This window comes from Sebastes umbrosus, chromosome 20, assembly GCF_015220745.1.
Source record: "Sebastes umbrosus isolate fSebUmb1 chromosome 20, fSebUmb1.pri, whole genome shotgun sequence".
Lineage (NCBI taxonomy): Eukaryota > Metazoa > Chordata > Actinopteri > Perciformes > Sebastidae > Sebastes > Sebastes umbrosus.
In genome coordinates, this window is record NC_051288.1 from 11252699 (window position 1) to 11269262 (window position 16564).

General features: G+C 38.8%; 1 protein-coding gene and 1 long non-coding RNA gene across 2 annotated transcripts; one reads left to right on the plus strand and one right to left on the minus strand.

Moving 5' to 3' along the window:
* The first annotated feature begins 5 nt into the window (after positions 1–5).
* On the plus strand, positions 6–6750 carry LOC119479581. The gene is made up of 3 exons (XR_005204711.1): positions 6–109; positions 1718–1925; positions 6602–6750. It is a non-coding gene; the product is annotated as an uncharacterized LOC119479581 (long non-coding RNA).
* Positions 6751–12719: 5969 nt separating this feature from the next.
* kcnj12a (potassium inwardly rectifying channel subfamily J member 12a) lies at positions 12720–15554 on the minus strand. Its single transcript, XM_037754102.1, has one exon. It carries the CDS (start codon positions 15420–15422, stop codon positions 14121–14123), a length of 1302 nt encoding a protein of 433 aa, XP_037610030.1. The 5' UTR covers positions 15423–15554; the 3' UTR covers positions 12720–14120.
* Positions 15555–16564: the final 1010 nt, after the last annotated feature.

Here is a 16564-nt window from a genome sequence, read left to right on the forward strand (position 1 = left end):
GGGACAAGGAGTTCAACGGCTGAGTAATGACGTAGCAGCATCACAAGGTGGCGCACTTTACAAAGTTAAGAGTCAGCTTGGTCACATTACTGTGACGTCAGAGAGAAAGGTAAGCAAAAACTTATCTTCATTAAAAAACAAAATGCCAAAACTGGAGAAATACTTACAAATTACTTATTATCAGCCTGGCAACAGCTGACTATCGTTAGCATTAATTACAGAGATAAACTCCATTGTAACAGCTAGCTATATTCATTTCTCATTTAAAACAAGTAGTATTTACATTCAATGAAAAGCGTAAGAAAAATAAGTTGTCAAACACTTGATGCCTTGATTTACATATTCAAAAAGGAGTGAGAAGATATATAAACTAATTTAATCCCACCCCTTCTCCATAAATCAATTATTAATTATTAACCAGCTTCCTTACTGAGCCATACATATACTCTAATTACATTTTCCTAAATTTGTCTAACTATTGTTATTATTATTATTATTTATAATTATTCTAACTATAATTATTACCTTTAATATGTGTCATACAGAAATATAAATTAATTACTGATATAATTATCCTTATCAAAATATACATTTGTTATCAATCCAGAATACCAATTCATTACTTATAATATAACTTAATCACAATACTAATTAATTACTTACATATTTAACTTAATCATATTGACTATTTGTTATCTTTTCATATATGCAAAAAATATTAATTATAATATACAATTTATAATATACAATATGCACATGCAATACAACCCGCAATATATACACACATACACATACACACACACATACACATACACATACACATACACATACATACATATATATATATACATATACATATATATATATACATATAAATACACATATACACATACACACACCACACATTGCACTACATGCGCACACTGCATACCACATATACACATATATACATATATATATAGACATATATACAATACACAGCACCTGACCATGCATACATTATTCGTATACCCAAAATCTAATATCCACAAATTTGCATTATCCTTTACAGAAAAAATAGGAAGATAGACTAATACAGAATAAATATTAAGTAACCAATAAATAAATAAACAGTAATAAATAAATAAACAGTAACCCCTGTAGACACCTTGTGATTGTTAAACCTACTTAGCCAATTTAGCTAGCTTAAGACAAATCCAGTCATATTACTGTCATGTAAGGTTAATTACGTAAGTTATTTCAAACTTTAACCAACTTATCTTCATTTTGACCAATTATCTATTCCCTGGCATAACGTTACAGTGAAATGCTTTGTTGTCTTATGTAACCACCCCATTCAGTTGTGTGATTCACTGCAGTTTCATCTTTTTTGTGTGTGTGTCAGTTCACTGCTTTTCAACAGGGTCTTTTCTCTATTATGTCACACCTGAGAGGTGGAATGAAAAGCAAAAAATATTTGTCTTGAAAACATTCAAGATCCTAGACATAACAGACAAGCAGATTAGAATTCAAATTTAAAAAAAGTGAAACTAAGTCCAACAAAGTTTGGGATTGGTACCCTTTTTGAGAGGTTAGAAAAACAGTATTACTGTAAAAAACAAATCTATTTACAACAGAAACCCCCACAAACCACATTTAGTTTAAAAGAACTTTAAAAGAATCTACTAAAGCATGGTCTGCAGAGTTTGTCTAACTGTCCCCATTTCCACTTTTGCAGTCATCATGTTAAAAGGGATACTGTTCTCCATATCAAACCACCCAACTACTTCTGCGAGTGAAGGTCCTGTGTATTGAGTCTGCGGCAACAAAGACCCTCATTCTGCCTGACACTGGAGACGTTGTCTTGGCCGGAGCGAGGTCTGCGTCCTGGGACAGAGTGATGCCAGCCAGCAAAGAGATGACCCATGCGTCCTGGCATAGTCTAGGTAGGCCAGTATCTTATCCCTGTTGCCTTCCACTGAGGGCTGCATTAGAGAAGGGTGCTGACAGATTTGAGTCCACCCCTGGGGAGAACCAGAGAGACTGTAGTCGCAGCTCTGTGTCTGTTCTCATGACTTCACTGCTGGGACAGACCCAGTTTTGCTGTTATTTTCCTTCTCAGTTGCTGTGTGGTTTGCTTACGTTTGAAGCTATTTGATGTAGCTTATCCCAATACAATGGAGCTCACTGGCATTTAGTTTATTTGTTTATTTATTTATTTGTTTTGCACAATTTAAGACTATACAACATAACAAACAAATAAATGAATAATATATAGTGCAGGAAGAGGCAAAAAAAAACCACTGGGCTTATCTGAAGCCTCCATATAGAGACAAGATTAATATAAAGAAATAATATGACTACATAATAGTGATAACAAACAATTAGGACAAGATAAATATATATAATAATAACAATAACAATACAGTAAATATATAAAAAAAGATACGTGTGTGTGTGTGTGTGTGTGTGTTGTGTGGAAGTGTATGGTTAGTGTTTGTGAGGAGGATATTGATTTAAATATCTATAAAGCATTCTGGCCAATCGTAACCAAACAACATTGTGAGTGGGAAAAAATAAAAAACATAAAAACAGATACATGGACAACATGGGGAAAATCAATTACAAGACAGCAATTAGATTAAATGACCCTTTAAGTGACTTCTGAAACATTTGACAGATGAAGAGTTTATTGATAAATGTGAAAAGCTACTCCATAATTTGGTTCCCCTTTGTTTGTGGTACTCAAAGCCCCCTAAAAATCACCTTATAGTGAATACTTTCATTCAGCACTTGTTTTTACAGAAGGAAGAGACTGTTTTTTTTCGAGTATTATTTTGAATGTTTCTCAAATGTAATTTTATGGGTGCTTTGTGCACACCACAAAATACCTCAGAGCTCCACTGTAGTGGGCTGAACAATAGCTGCTATCTTCAATCCTCAGCACTATACAATAACACTGAAACTATGTGGATTGTATTTATTGTGTTTTTGTGTAAACTATATATCAAATCCATCAGGGGGAAATTGCTAATAGCTAACCCATTAAACACCTACCTGTATGTTGCACAGAAAGGCAGAAGAGGATAATCTTAATGAAATAATAGAAGTAATATTTCATGGCTTGGGCCTCTGTTACAACTACTCCTTCCACAGTACATAATGTTACTGTCTTTCTCTCTTCCTCTAAAACACACCAAGGGCCTTTGGGCACTCATAGGTAATTACCAAGGGTCGAGAGCCAGGAAATGAGAGTGGCACCCTTATGTCCCCTCGGGTTGTCCGTTCACATTGCTTCATGAATCAGGATAGACTAGAGGCACCTGCTGTATAACCAAGAGAAGATAAGGCACATAATGTGTCGCCACGTTTAATGTCTGCACATGGTTAGAGCTCCCAAATGGCAGCCACGTCAAAGGGAAGACGTTGTCATATGTTACGCGTTGGACATACATAATCTGTCAAAGTATGAAACCAATTCTTCAAGAACTATACAACACGTGTTCACCCACACAGGTGTTTTTCATTTCAAGACTGTGAGTGTGCTCAGACGTTCTTGATTGACATCGCAGAGATCTAATTAGCCAAGTGAAAACACCTGTGTGGGTGTGCTGGGGCCTTTAACAGTTTGAATCTAGTATTTTTCTAGCTGGGTACTTAGATAGTACTTTGGCAATTATCTCAGAAGTGAGCTTCTCTCAAAATTGAGTCGTCTTCTGATGTGGTGTTAGCACTGTCAATCGCTTTTCCTACTGTGACATGTCGAAATGTCTTCTCTAAAAAAAGCCATATGTACGTGACTAAGTGATAGAATGATGTCCCCCTCTGTGTTTTTAAAAATCCTGTGCATGATTTGATTTGATTTGATTTGATTATTATTGTGTCTTGCATAAATAATATGCCTAGCCCAAACGGGCTTACAAGACACCATTATTTAGAAAATAAAGAAAAGACAAAGGCAGAAACCAGAGTGGCAGTATAAATTACAAATAATACTAAACAAATAAACCATCCTGATGTTTTTTCCAAGCTTGAGAAACAAAAGTAACCAACTTATAAGCATTCAAATGAAATAGCCTTTCTATTTTGTCATCATCCAAGCACCAAAAGATTTCTGGATTTTGAACAGTTTATTTAAAATAGAAGTTCTTAAATCATCATAGCATGGACAATACAAAAGAAAATGTGATTCATTTTCAACTTCTCCCGACTCGCATACTTCGCACAACCTGTTGTCCTCCTGGATGTTTTTAAATCTACAGACTTCAAGGGCCAGAGGAAGGATTCCTGTTCTTAACTGTGCAACTAAAGACCTTTGACTCCTTGATAAGTTTGCTATAACATAAGATTCAGTACCATACAATTGTTCTTGATTCAAATACATGTTCGTAATTTGGGTTTTAACAATAAATCTTTCGACCATTTTTCATCAAAACTAGTAACTTTCTTCTGATTGTGTACTATAAATATATTGCAATTCAGCTTCCTCAAAAATAGCATGAAGTTCTGTACATGTGCTGTGTACTTTTGATGTGTACTTGGTTACACTGCCGACAGCTAATGGACAACACCAGTGGGCTCTTGGCTTATCGTCGCACAAGACGACAAGCGTGGGCAGTAGGACGGGGCTGTTGTGTCTCTTCCATTTGGGCAACAGACTACAAAACATGTCTCAGGCATTGGATAGATTCCCATCACACTTGAGACACTTGTGATGTGTTTAGAAGAACACATTGTCTGTTTCTCTTTATAGAATAACTTAATTTATACCTCAGTATGTACCGATCATTGATCTCCTAATATAGTACCATGTATTTTTCCACTTCATATGTTCATTTCGGACTATTAATGCTATCGTACTTACAATCTTTGCACAAGTCTTGACTTCCTTTCAAAATCTGCTATAGTAATATACATATAAATATAACAATGGTGTTCATTTGATTACTGCACTCACCTACTGCACAGTATAAAAGATAGAACAACATTATATTTGATTTAAATTGAATTAGATAGGTTTGTACTATATTACCCACCATAGGACAAGCTTATATATTCATGTATATGAATTCCTTTGTAGAAGTTAATGTTGTCAATGCAGAAAAGACGTAGTTATAATAATCTCAGGCGTCCAGTACGTATCTTTGATTGAGTGATACTATCACAGGAACTAACAGGGAGTACTTTTAGCGGTGAAAGTGTTGGCCACAGAGCCACATGCGGCTTGACACTGAAGAGCTTTATATAGCCCCTTCAACACGATTTCCCCTCATTTTACTGTCATCAAGAGTCCAGGCTACAGGGAGCTTGTTCCAGCATTAATTATAACTAGTCTATATGGGCTGGCTCGTTGGCAGAGAGCCGGCCTGGCGAGGCTCCTTCCTTGCATCCTTTCACATCCTTTAACTGGCTCCAGAGGAAGGCTTCTGTAGGTGTAACGCTTTTTTGTTTTATATCATGTGAGCAAAATGTGTGTGTGTCCAGGCCCCAGCTGGCTTTGTCAACTGTTCCCTGGGAGTCACAGAAGGGACATTCCCAAGGGATCCTGGGTGTCAACTTGCTGTTGCGTAATTTAGACAAAATATCATGATGACGTAGGGAAAAAAAATCATCTCAACCTTCTATCTATCTATCTATCTATCTATCTATCTAGGATTAAGCATTGGTGCATTGGTTTAATGAGGTTATGTCTGCTTGGTTCACCAGCTTCACGCTTTCTTTTTTTTTTTCTTCTGGCCAGCAGGTTACGTGGCAACAGCCTCCATATGGTAATTAATATGTTTTATTTGCTGGAGCCGTGAGTGTGAAGGGAGAGGCTGGTGCACCCGTGGCACTCATAGCTCTGGGATACAGACAACTGCTAATAAACCATTATTGTAATTGTAGCATTTTCTTTCTGAGGGATAAGTAGAAATAGCCAATATAAAGTATATAAAAAAGGTAATTTGCTTACCTTGTTGGGCAAAATCTAGCAACAAAAACAGCTATACTATATAACAGCTTTGCACCTTAGAGCCCTGACATGGATACATGCCCAAAAGTAGTTAGCACGAGAATGCCATCGGATTCTACCTGCTGAGAATTACTTAAAGGGTCTGTTTGTAATTTTTTACACGTATTTTTTATTGCAAATGAGGGAACAGGTTGTAACCTGAAACCTAAAAAATTAGACCTTTCACGACTTTCTGTGTTTCCTCTATCAGCCTGTAGACTGCTTTTTATGTGAAAGACTCGGGTCGTCCCTTTGGATGTGATGTCATGTTTGCTCGCGTGTCCGCAGCTACAGGGAGAGCTAACGATAGCTAATGTTTGGTTAGAAATGGAGTCCGTTAATGCGAATAAACGACCAGCCTGCACCAGACAACCACACAAACTCACAAAAATTACAAAGTTATATCTATTGAAGCCCGTCTTGCAAAACAGGAATGTGACCGACGTCAGAGGAAAACTAGTGTTGTGGGAGTGTGTGTGCACGAGCGAGCAGCGGAGCAGGAGATAGTTCGTTTAGCTTTGAGAATATCAAGTGAATGTTCAGTGGAAGTTACAGTTTGTGCAAAAAATAAATGCTGTAGCTCCTCAAAACTAAAAGAGGTTTCCCGTGTCTTGTTTCCCTGCTGCTTAGTGACGTGAAGGGGCACCAGAGCGAGTACCGTCATCGTCTCCGACCAAAACTACGGTGACTCCCCCATGCTTTCTGACCACAGTCGGGAGGCTGAAGCAGGAAAAGTTAACACTAGGATCAACATCGGCCAGGCCTTCAATTCATGGAGAGACCTTCGTTTGGTAAGCTAACATTACAGTATACAGTGGTATTGTGGTTTTAGCTGGCTAATGTTGCTAACGTTAATCAACAAGATGCCCGTCAATTACGTTCAGTCTCGTGTGTGTTGCATCACTGTTTTGATCGATGCTCGTTCGTGTCTATGTAGTGCAACCGTGAGCTTGAGCAACTGACTGTCGTTGACTTAACGGCCACAGGTGTCACTGTTAACAAGCAATTTCCGATTCTTATATTGAGTCCCTTTGAAGGGACTGTTTGTAACTTTTTACATGTATAAATCTACTGGGTCGGTTTCCCATGCGCGCTCTCGCATATGCGTGCTCGCGTGTGGCTACGCTGTTCAGACCGCTCCTCTGCCTGCCTGCTTGTCTTCACTCACACAACGCTACGCTGCTTCAGCCCCGGAGGCTGAAGCAGCGGGGCTGAAGCAGGAAAAGCCAACACTAGGATCAGCAGTGATTCATGGAGAGACCTTTGTCTGGTCAGCTAACATTACTGCCAAGCAGGTGAAATATAGAGTGATATTGTGGTTTTAGCTGACGTGTGTCGTCTCACTGTTTTGAGCAATGCTCGTTCATGCGCGAGCACGACGCTGACTTTCGTTGACTTAACGGCCACAGGTGTCGCTGTTAACAAGCATTTCTGAAAGTACAAACAGTCCCTTTAAGTAACTGAAGTCATAGTCTACCCATCCCTATAGGCTCCCCATCCCATCTGAATGCCAATGTCTTTGGGATTACATAGCAACCATCTCACTTACATGGCATTTAGTCCCGACATGCCCTTAATTGTCCAGGACCTCTTGGCCTCTAATCCTGCTACGACACGTACACCAGTGTGACATCACAGCTATCAAAAGACGGATCACTTTCACAGTAAAGTCATATTCTCTGTTCCACAATCCGTGTGACACTGATGAAAGATCTATAATGCTGCCATGCATTAGGCGCTCATTAACACTGCCCACCACTAATCCCGAAAGCTTCACTTCTACTTTATGTGTGTGTGACACACCAAGCCACACAAAGCCCAACATACACTGCCCAGGCCATGTTACATAATCAAACTTGGCAAATGCTTCGAGCATGGCCTCTGTGATCCTAGTGTCAGTTGGTGCCGAGACCCGACGCCTGAGCTCAGCACAACCAGTGGCCAGCATGTTAATCCCACATCTGTCGCTCACTGTGGGTGATTTAATCACCCCAACCTGAATTATTTAGAAAGAACTGATGGCCACAGATCTCGTGCAAAGAGTTCAGGATTATTCATCACCGGTCAAAAATGTGCTCCGCAGTGCTGATGACGACATTGTACTTGCAGGCTTGGGTACTTGCATAACTCTTTCAACTCTTTAATCTAAGAGGGCCCCTGTTACAGAAATGCCATACATTTGGTCATAGATCTTTCATGCAGATGTCATGTATATGTTTCACGTCAAAGTGTTACTTTATATTGATTGTTATCGTTATTGCAATGTGTCATCCTTCACAAAAATATCAATGAAATCCTTCCATTTGTGGGTGAGTGTGGTTAACCAAGCAGGCTTTTTCATGCTGAATGACTTATTTCCAAGAAATTTATGAGCAAATCTCTGGTAAACAAGATTTGAAGTGATGCTTTTGTGTGATTCTTTGTGGAGAAACTTTCACAGATCTGTAGATTAAATCAACTAATTGATTAGTCAACAAAATCTTATGAGTGTTAGTCAACTAAGAACTTCTTTGGTCAATGACAGCTTTACATCTACATGACATTACATGTACATTATGTACATTTTATTTAAATGCAGAGGTCTAATTATATGTATGTACCTGTATGTATATGACGAATCTAATTAAGTAAAAAAAACTTTAAAAAAAACTTGCCTGGATAACCTGCTGCTCTAACACAATAATTTCCCAATTTGGGATCAATAAATATCCATCTATCCATCTATCTGTCTGTCTATCTATCTATCTATCAAAGTTTATGTACAAATACCCTTTTATTTTAAACTGTATACCGTATGCTTGCAAAAACATTTATAAGAACATTATTCTAATCTGATATTATATTATGCTTGTAAACCAAATCATTGAACAGTACAGATGGCCGTTGGGGCAATTCTATAGGCCCATATTAGCTTATCACAGATTGGTATCCTTGTATATGTTGGCCTTTGAGTAACAAGAAAATTACAGTACAGAAATGCCAAAGATATGCTTGCGGTAATTTAGAAACAGTGGCGCCATTATGTAGTTTGTTAACCAGAGAGAATTAACAAGTTGATTTTCAAATGCAAAAATTTCCCAGTTAGTACATTTCTTGATCACAATTCTTTAATAACCAAGCGACACCAAATCTCTGTTTCAGTCATGTGTTTATGTTGGAAATCGAATATTGGCTGATATATCAGTCAGATTTTTTTTACTTCCAAATATCATTGTCGCTATCAGCCTAAAGAGTATTGGTTCGGCTCTGCTGAACAGTGTAAGACTTTTACTGTAACTTACAAGAAAACCTAAATGTGCAGTTACTATGCAATAGGCTTTTTTCACAGAAGACATTTTCACTTGTCATAGAAGGAAATACACAGGTGTTACTAATAACGTTAACAATAGCTCTGTGCTATTCAAGTGTGATGTGACAGTGAGCCAGCATGCACGATACCAGGACCCTGAAACTGAATGGAATTCAGTCATCATTAGTTTTATTCTTTAAAACTAAGTTTTTCCTACTCTGACATGTCGAAATGTCTTCAGAGAAAAGGCCCATAGTGAAATTGAAGGCTTAAAAACATTCAGCTATCCTCCGTTCTGATGTAGTAGAGTAATAATGATCTCTCATGTGTTGTTGCCCCATTGATCTGACAATGTCAGCTGCAGGCCTCTTGCCCAGTTCGGCGGGGCCAAAAGGCCCCTGGCCGCTGGTTGTTTGTGTGTCACAGTGATTAATTGATGAGCCTTCTCGAATAATTTGCCCAAGACCAGGAAGTCATCTGACTGCGGTGACTTCATTCTTGATCTCCCATCTTAAACCCCCCTCCCTCATGGTGATGTATTCCCTCAGCTACCACGTCATCCATTCATTACTCAAGCCTGAGGATGTCTTGCATTTTACATTTCAATACAGCCCGAGGCCGGTGGACCACTTTCAACAAAAAAAAGATAAAAACAACTTTTTTTTTTTCACAGTTAGTTTTTAATTGAATAATTTAAATGACTTTGAATTAAAATCAAAAGCCCAGTAGACATTTTGCTGGACATAGGAAGACTTCTACAGAGGTCAAAGATTTTCCCAATCATCCCTTTAAGAGAAAAATACCTGTTTAATCATGAGCATCTGTGCTGAAATGAAACAAGAGAAATTAAATCATTGAAAAGTGAGACAAGAATCATATTTTTGCCTCTCAAATAGTGATTTCATTGTAGTACTCTGATAAAAACAGATAAATATCGATTGCTGTATTCTATCAAAAAGAACTTTGTATAAAAATAAGCAGGTTTGTTCAGCCTGGCTGCTCCCTATTATACTTTTTATGTCGCTATGCTTTTTACACTATAAACCTTTATATTTAGCTAAAACAAGTGTGTGTGTTTCTTTTTTAAGGGCTCAGGTGGGCAACATGAAAGCTAAAACAATCTCCGAAAAAAGTATTCAGTAGAAATGCTTCACCTTATGTTCACCACCGAGTAGGTGCAGAGGCTTCACACATCATCAGTGTATAGAACCTTCCCAGAAGGCAATGAGCATAATAAATGTTTAGGGTTGGGTAAAGAACGCTTCACTTATTAGCCAAAAATGCTCTTTATATTTTACTACATCCCACAATTTTCTATAAAAGCAACATATAACCAAGAAAGATCATAGAGTCAAGAATACGGAGTTAAATTTCTATTAGGAAAATATTAGTCATTGTGACCAACATAACGACCATTTTATGGTTCTCCTCTGTGTGTTCATGTTGTAGTTTTTCACCATATATATGTTCCCTTCTAAAGACATCTTTTATGTGTGAAAGTGAACTAAAATTGTTCCACAGGGACATGACATCCACGTTTTAGTGAGGTAATAGATAAACTGGACTTGATAAACAGTATTTTGTGACACAACATAAACATGTTGAGGTTTGAATGATAAATTCTCACTAGGCATCTAGAATAAGGGATCATTTTTAATATGCTATAATCCATGCCGAAGAAAAAAAGTTGTCATGCATTATAATTGTGTCTCTTAAACTACTGTATATAGTGATAGCATGATGATTGAATCTATAACTACAACTTTAAAATATTTAGTTGATTTGGTTTGAACTTTTAATCAAACAGGGATTTGCTTTAATTAATGGCATTTTTTTTTTTTTAGGAATGAATTCAATCTGTAAAGAGACCATTTGCAGACTGGAGACTCAAACACCTTTTTTGGAATACGACTGTCCAAGATCAGTCTAAACTATTTTTTGGAAGATTACCTTGGGAACAATCACTTCAAGCCCATAGACTGCATATATAGATGGACGACACGCTTCCACTTCCTCCCATTGTACAAAAGTGAAGCCAAAATATCCCGGAAACGGGGGCTGCCATTTGGAGATTTTGATGTAATTTGGAGCCAGAGTCTGTGCAGTATTGATGAGGGAGATGGAGCCGTGGTATCGGAGGTCCCGCCCATCCACCCACCCGAGCCAATCACGAGCCGAGCATGGCTGCAGCTGGTTAGCGTGAACCATCTAGCTGCTACGTTAGCACCATGATAGCTGTTTGGCTAGAAAGACACAACAACTAACCATAATATAACTACATTTATGTTCTAATTGACACATGTTATATTACGCAGACTTGTAACGGTTATGGAAAGTTAAAGTTACATCTCCTCTATCGTACAAATCCTGAGACTCCGGCTGTGACTACTTCACTCAGAGCAGCTGTCAATCACAGCTCTCACAATCATGACGTCTCACCCCCCTTTTTATAGCATCTAATAACTAATTAAAAGAAAAATACAGAAAAATGAACACTTGAACATACACCAGCGTGATATGAACTACCTTGAACTACTTTGACTTTTTATTTTGGCCTACGTCCCATCCGCTAACATGGAGGAAGCGAGCTTTATGACCTATACTGCAGCCAGCCACCAGGGGGCGATGAGATGTTTTGGCTTCACGTTTAGGGAGCTGTCATGTCGTCCATCTTTATATACAGTTTATGCTTCAAACCTTAAGTCTGAGCTACACTCATTACTTTGGTATCAAGTCTGAGAAATCATATGCATACAAGTACAATAAAAACCAAAGACTGCAAGGTCATTCTCCTCACACCATGCCTTTCACTTATTATCTGTGAATCAAGAGTTATAAATATGCATGTTCAGTGTATTACACGAGAACCATTAAGAATATGCTTGCTAAAATTAATTCAGAAAGGTGTGCTTCAGTTTTTATTGCTTCCATTCAGAGACCTTGGTCCAGTGTCTTAACTCATCGTATTGGCATATTGCTAAAATGCATTTAGCTGTCTACAGTATGTGATTTTTGTAAATGCCAGAGGAATCAATATGAGGAGTGAAGAAGGAATATTTTCCTTTATTTCACTGTTGCTCATGTATATCTGTTTGGACAGCAATGACAGTGATAGTAGGTTTTTAGCCAGACTTTAATCTGTTAAAGGATACATTTGTCAGTAAATAAATTAAATATTATTTTATCATTAGTCTATAACCCAGGTAAAGTTTGAAACAGAGATTAACTCTGTTATTAACATTATAAAGAGCAGTTAAATTTACCCACTGTTGATGTAAAATGAATAGAAATGTAGGGCCAGCTAATGTAAGCTGGCTAACACGTTTAGACTATTCTAACCTTATTAGTATAACGCAAAGTGTTGTAGACACATTTGCCCTTATGCCTGTTCGTTTAGCATTTAGAATGGATGCTTGTTGGGTGGTTAGAAATTATTCTCATTCTTGCATTATTTCCTCCGTATATTTTAAAGGTTTTAGCGATATGTGAAATTTTGTCTGTCAATTTAATGTAACTGTTGTCAAATAGATTGGACAAACATTACAGCTACTCTTAGAAATTGAGTTTATGCATTTTTTTTTATTTCATACTAAACATTAGGAATTGATTAAAGCAATGTTTTAACATAATTTCATCTCACACAGAACTCATTAGGATTCCTGTCCCCTGATACTTTTAACAATATGCATAGATTATTTTTTAAATAGGACAAAAATATTAAGTGTGATCAATTTATGTTTGTTATGGTCTGAATTTTCATATGAAATGGAAGAAAACTTGTTAAAGACTACCAGCATAAAGATGCTATACTTAGTTTATTAGATTTTTCAAGTTGTGAAAGTAGGTACACTTTAAGGTGCATTTCTTTGTGGGGTTGCTGCCATTCAGTTATTAATTTCATTAATACAAACTTGGATATTGCAACCTGTAATTTGCAAAAAAAGGAAATTTTGTGAAACTACAAAATGTTTTTTGTTTTTTAGATAGCTCTCCACCATTTGTGCTTTAGTTTAGTTTTACCTGACTACTTATCAATATTTGTACATGACCTGATATGGGTAGGCCAGTGCAGCCAAATCATGAAGTTGGTGGCTTGTAAGATGTTTGTTTTTAAGATAAGGTTAAAATATAAGAGATTATAAATCGAGGGTTTCTCTATACAATTTCATTTCTGTTCCACATATTCCTTTATGTTCCTCATAGTGCAATCAATTTAGCATACTCTGCCTACATTTTTGGGATCACACCAATACTAAAATGAAGGTGTGTATTATGTTGTTCTCAATGGCTCACGGTCAGATGGTTTATCACGGCTCATTGCATCTGAATGCTGCAGTGCACGCATTTTCAATGTGTCACTGAACGCAGGTCCAGCAAATTGCAGCAATGCGAGGAAAGCTTAAGAGAAGCCTTGTAACACTATTATTTGTGCCCAAGAACAAGTTGAAATAGCAAATTCTATTTTTTTTCAGAGGTGTTTTTGGAAACTGATACTGCACACAAAACATAACTTACCTAAGCAATGTATTTACACCTAAGATTTGATTATACGGTTCTGTCATAATAGTATGCACTATCATTGAACACTCTGAACTCAAAATGACCATGTGAAAAAAGATTCAAGTTTCCATTCAGGAAGAAGGTCTTTCCCTAGCTTTTTCCTTGATTGTAGACATTCCTTACCACAATTTTCTAAGCTGCTTTTCCCCATTCCTTCCAGTTAAGTCCCTTTTACTGCTGTCTTATTTTCTTTTCCAATCTTTCACAGTAGTCAGCTTTTCCTATGGCACTTTGCATTGTTCTGCATTTTTACCCTTGGATAAAGTTATTGAAAGTTGACCAAGGGTCAATGGGTAGAGGTCATATTTCCGACTCTCTACGATATGACCTTTGATCCAGCGCCCTGGTGGCCTGTAAGCGTTCAAACTCGTGTCGGCTGTTCCGGTCTGGACTGAGGCTTGCCAGTGCCCTGCTACCACCACCTACATCCTCCTCTTCCTCCTCGCGGCTTAGGAAGGCCAGCTCATTTTCATAGCAGAAGGAGTTAGAGCTGGGTACTAAGAACTTGTTCTCCACCATTTCCTTGGCACTGCAGCGGGGGGTGGACGGCACCTCGTAGGTTTTGTGAAAGTGAGAGTAATCCACCTTGTACACGTTCTTCTCCTCGAACAAGACTGGCTCGAAACGGTGACCCCAAAGGACCTCAGTGGACAAGTAAGAGCTGCGAGCCTGTGTGGTCATGGCGGTCGCTTCAACCATCCCCTCCAAGATCACGACAATCTCAAAGTCCGCCGTCTCCAAGTCCTGTTTGCTGATCCCAAATAGGGGGCTCTCCTCATCTATCTCATGGAGAATAGTGATGGGTGAAACCAAGAAAATCCTGTCCAGGCCTTTATCAAAGCCTACGTCAATGTCTATCTGGTCTAGTGGAATATATTCCCCCTCATCAGTGATCCGAGGTTTGATGAGCTGCGCCCTAACATGGGCCTCTACAATGTGGCTCTTGCGAAGGTTCCCTACCCTCCACATGAGACACAGCTTTCCATCCCGCATGGCAATGACAGCATTGTGGCTAAACAACAGTGTTTGTGCTCGCTTCTTAGGCCTCGCCATCTTGGCCATGATGGCGCCGATCATAAAGCAGTCAATGATGCAGCCCACTATGGACTGGAAGACCACCATGAAGACAGCAATAGGGCACTCTTCAGTCACACAGCGGTAGCCGTAACCTATGGTAGACTGTGTTTCAATGGAGAATAGAAAGGCAGCCACAAATCCATTGACCTGAAGGACGCATGGAGTGAAGTTGTCATCTCCGGCGGGGTTATCCAGATCTCCATGCAGCAAGGCAATGACCCAAAAGGCTAAGCCGAAGGCCAGCCAGGAGACAACAAACACTAGAGTGAAGACTATCAGCATCCATCGCCAGCGAATATCGACGCACGTGGTGAAGATGTCGGCCATGTAGCGCTGCGACTTATCTTCCATGTTGGCAAACTGCACGTTGCACTGGCCATTCTTTTTGACAAAGCGGTTGCGGCACTTGCGGCGTGTGTGGATCTTGCCATTGCCAAAGCCGTTCATACCATGCATGGTAGTGAGGCGGAGGCCCTCTTCCTCTGATGACACAATGCTGTAGCGGTTGAGCCTTCCCACGCTCATGCTCCTGGCGGCGCCTCCAGCTGCAGGGTCTGTGCAGGAGGACAGGCCCGGAGTGATCGAGGCCCCTCGCAGCGTGATCACTGGCTAAGCTGCATTTTAGTGATAGTCATAGACAGGGAGCTGGGTGGGAGCCTCGTGCTTTAATCCAATCCCTGCAGAGAATGTCAGGAGAGGAGAACAATGTGAGCGTCTTTCTGTGACACGAATCACACCATACCTGTGTAGGAAACAACATGAAAGCTTTTAGTGACTGAATGGCAAAACATTGTAAAACATACTCAAATAATTTTGCTACTGGCCCAAAAAGAAGGCCACTGATATTAATAGATCATTTCACTGACTGAGGCTGTTGGAGCCCAACTGACCAATTCACCATCATCACTTACAGTTTTTTTTACGTGTTCTTCTTATTTGAATAAAAATGTTTTTTTCGTTGGATATTCTAGATAGACCTGTATCAGATTAACATGATTTAGATTTTTGATATATGACTGATTATTATACCATGTATTTAATGTGACATTTGTTTGTTTATTTCAAGGTTTCCCATTAAAGGTAGGATTGGTAGTGTTCTTAGAAAATTTTTTTTTGTTATATTTGTTGAAATTCTCAGCAATCAATAACTCAAATGCTCTGACAAAAAAAGAAAAAAATCCAGTATCTGTGGCCGTCGCAGAACTGTAGTAAGCCCGTCCAATCATTTCATTCGGGCCGCATGTAATGATTGGATGGCTTACCTGCCTGTCTAACTACCTGTCTGCCTGCCTGTGTGCACTCAAGCTGGTAACTTGACAGCTGTGAGTACTAACAATAGCCATGTTCGTTGTTTACATTCATTATCACGTTCATAATGATAATTTTGGGGGAGTGGCTTTGGAGGGATGCCAGAAGGGACGGGCTGTCAGTAATGCCGACTTGGCGCTTTTTCTCTCTAGATTTAGGGACTTTTGGAGTTAGTGCTGCTAGCTACTTTCATTAGAAAAGAGTTGGTAACACTGGGCTGGGTTTTCGGTTGGATAATTTAAAAAATCTAGCGTACTCTTGGTAGTTTCTCAACATTACCGACCCTAGCTCTAACTAATGCAGTAGCAGTCAGTCTACCGGAGACAAGCTTCTGGCCTCAAGGGTGGAAGTAACAAAAA

Coding starts and splice junctions, on each gene's coding strand:
- kcnj12a (XM_037754102.1), bottom strand. CDS start 15,422: ATGAGCGTGGGAAGGCTCAACCGCTACAGCATTGTGTCATCAGAGGAA.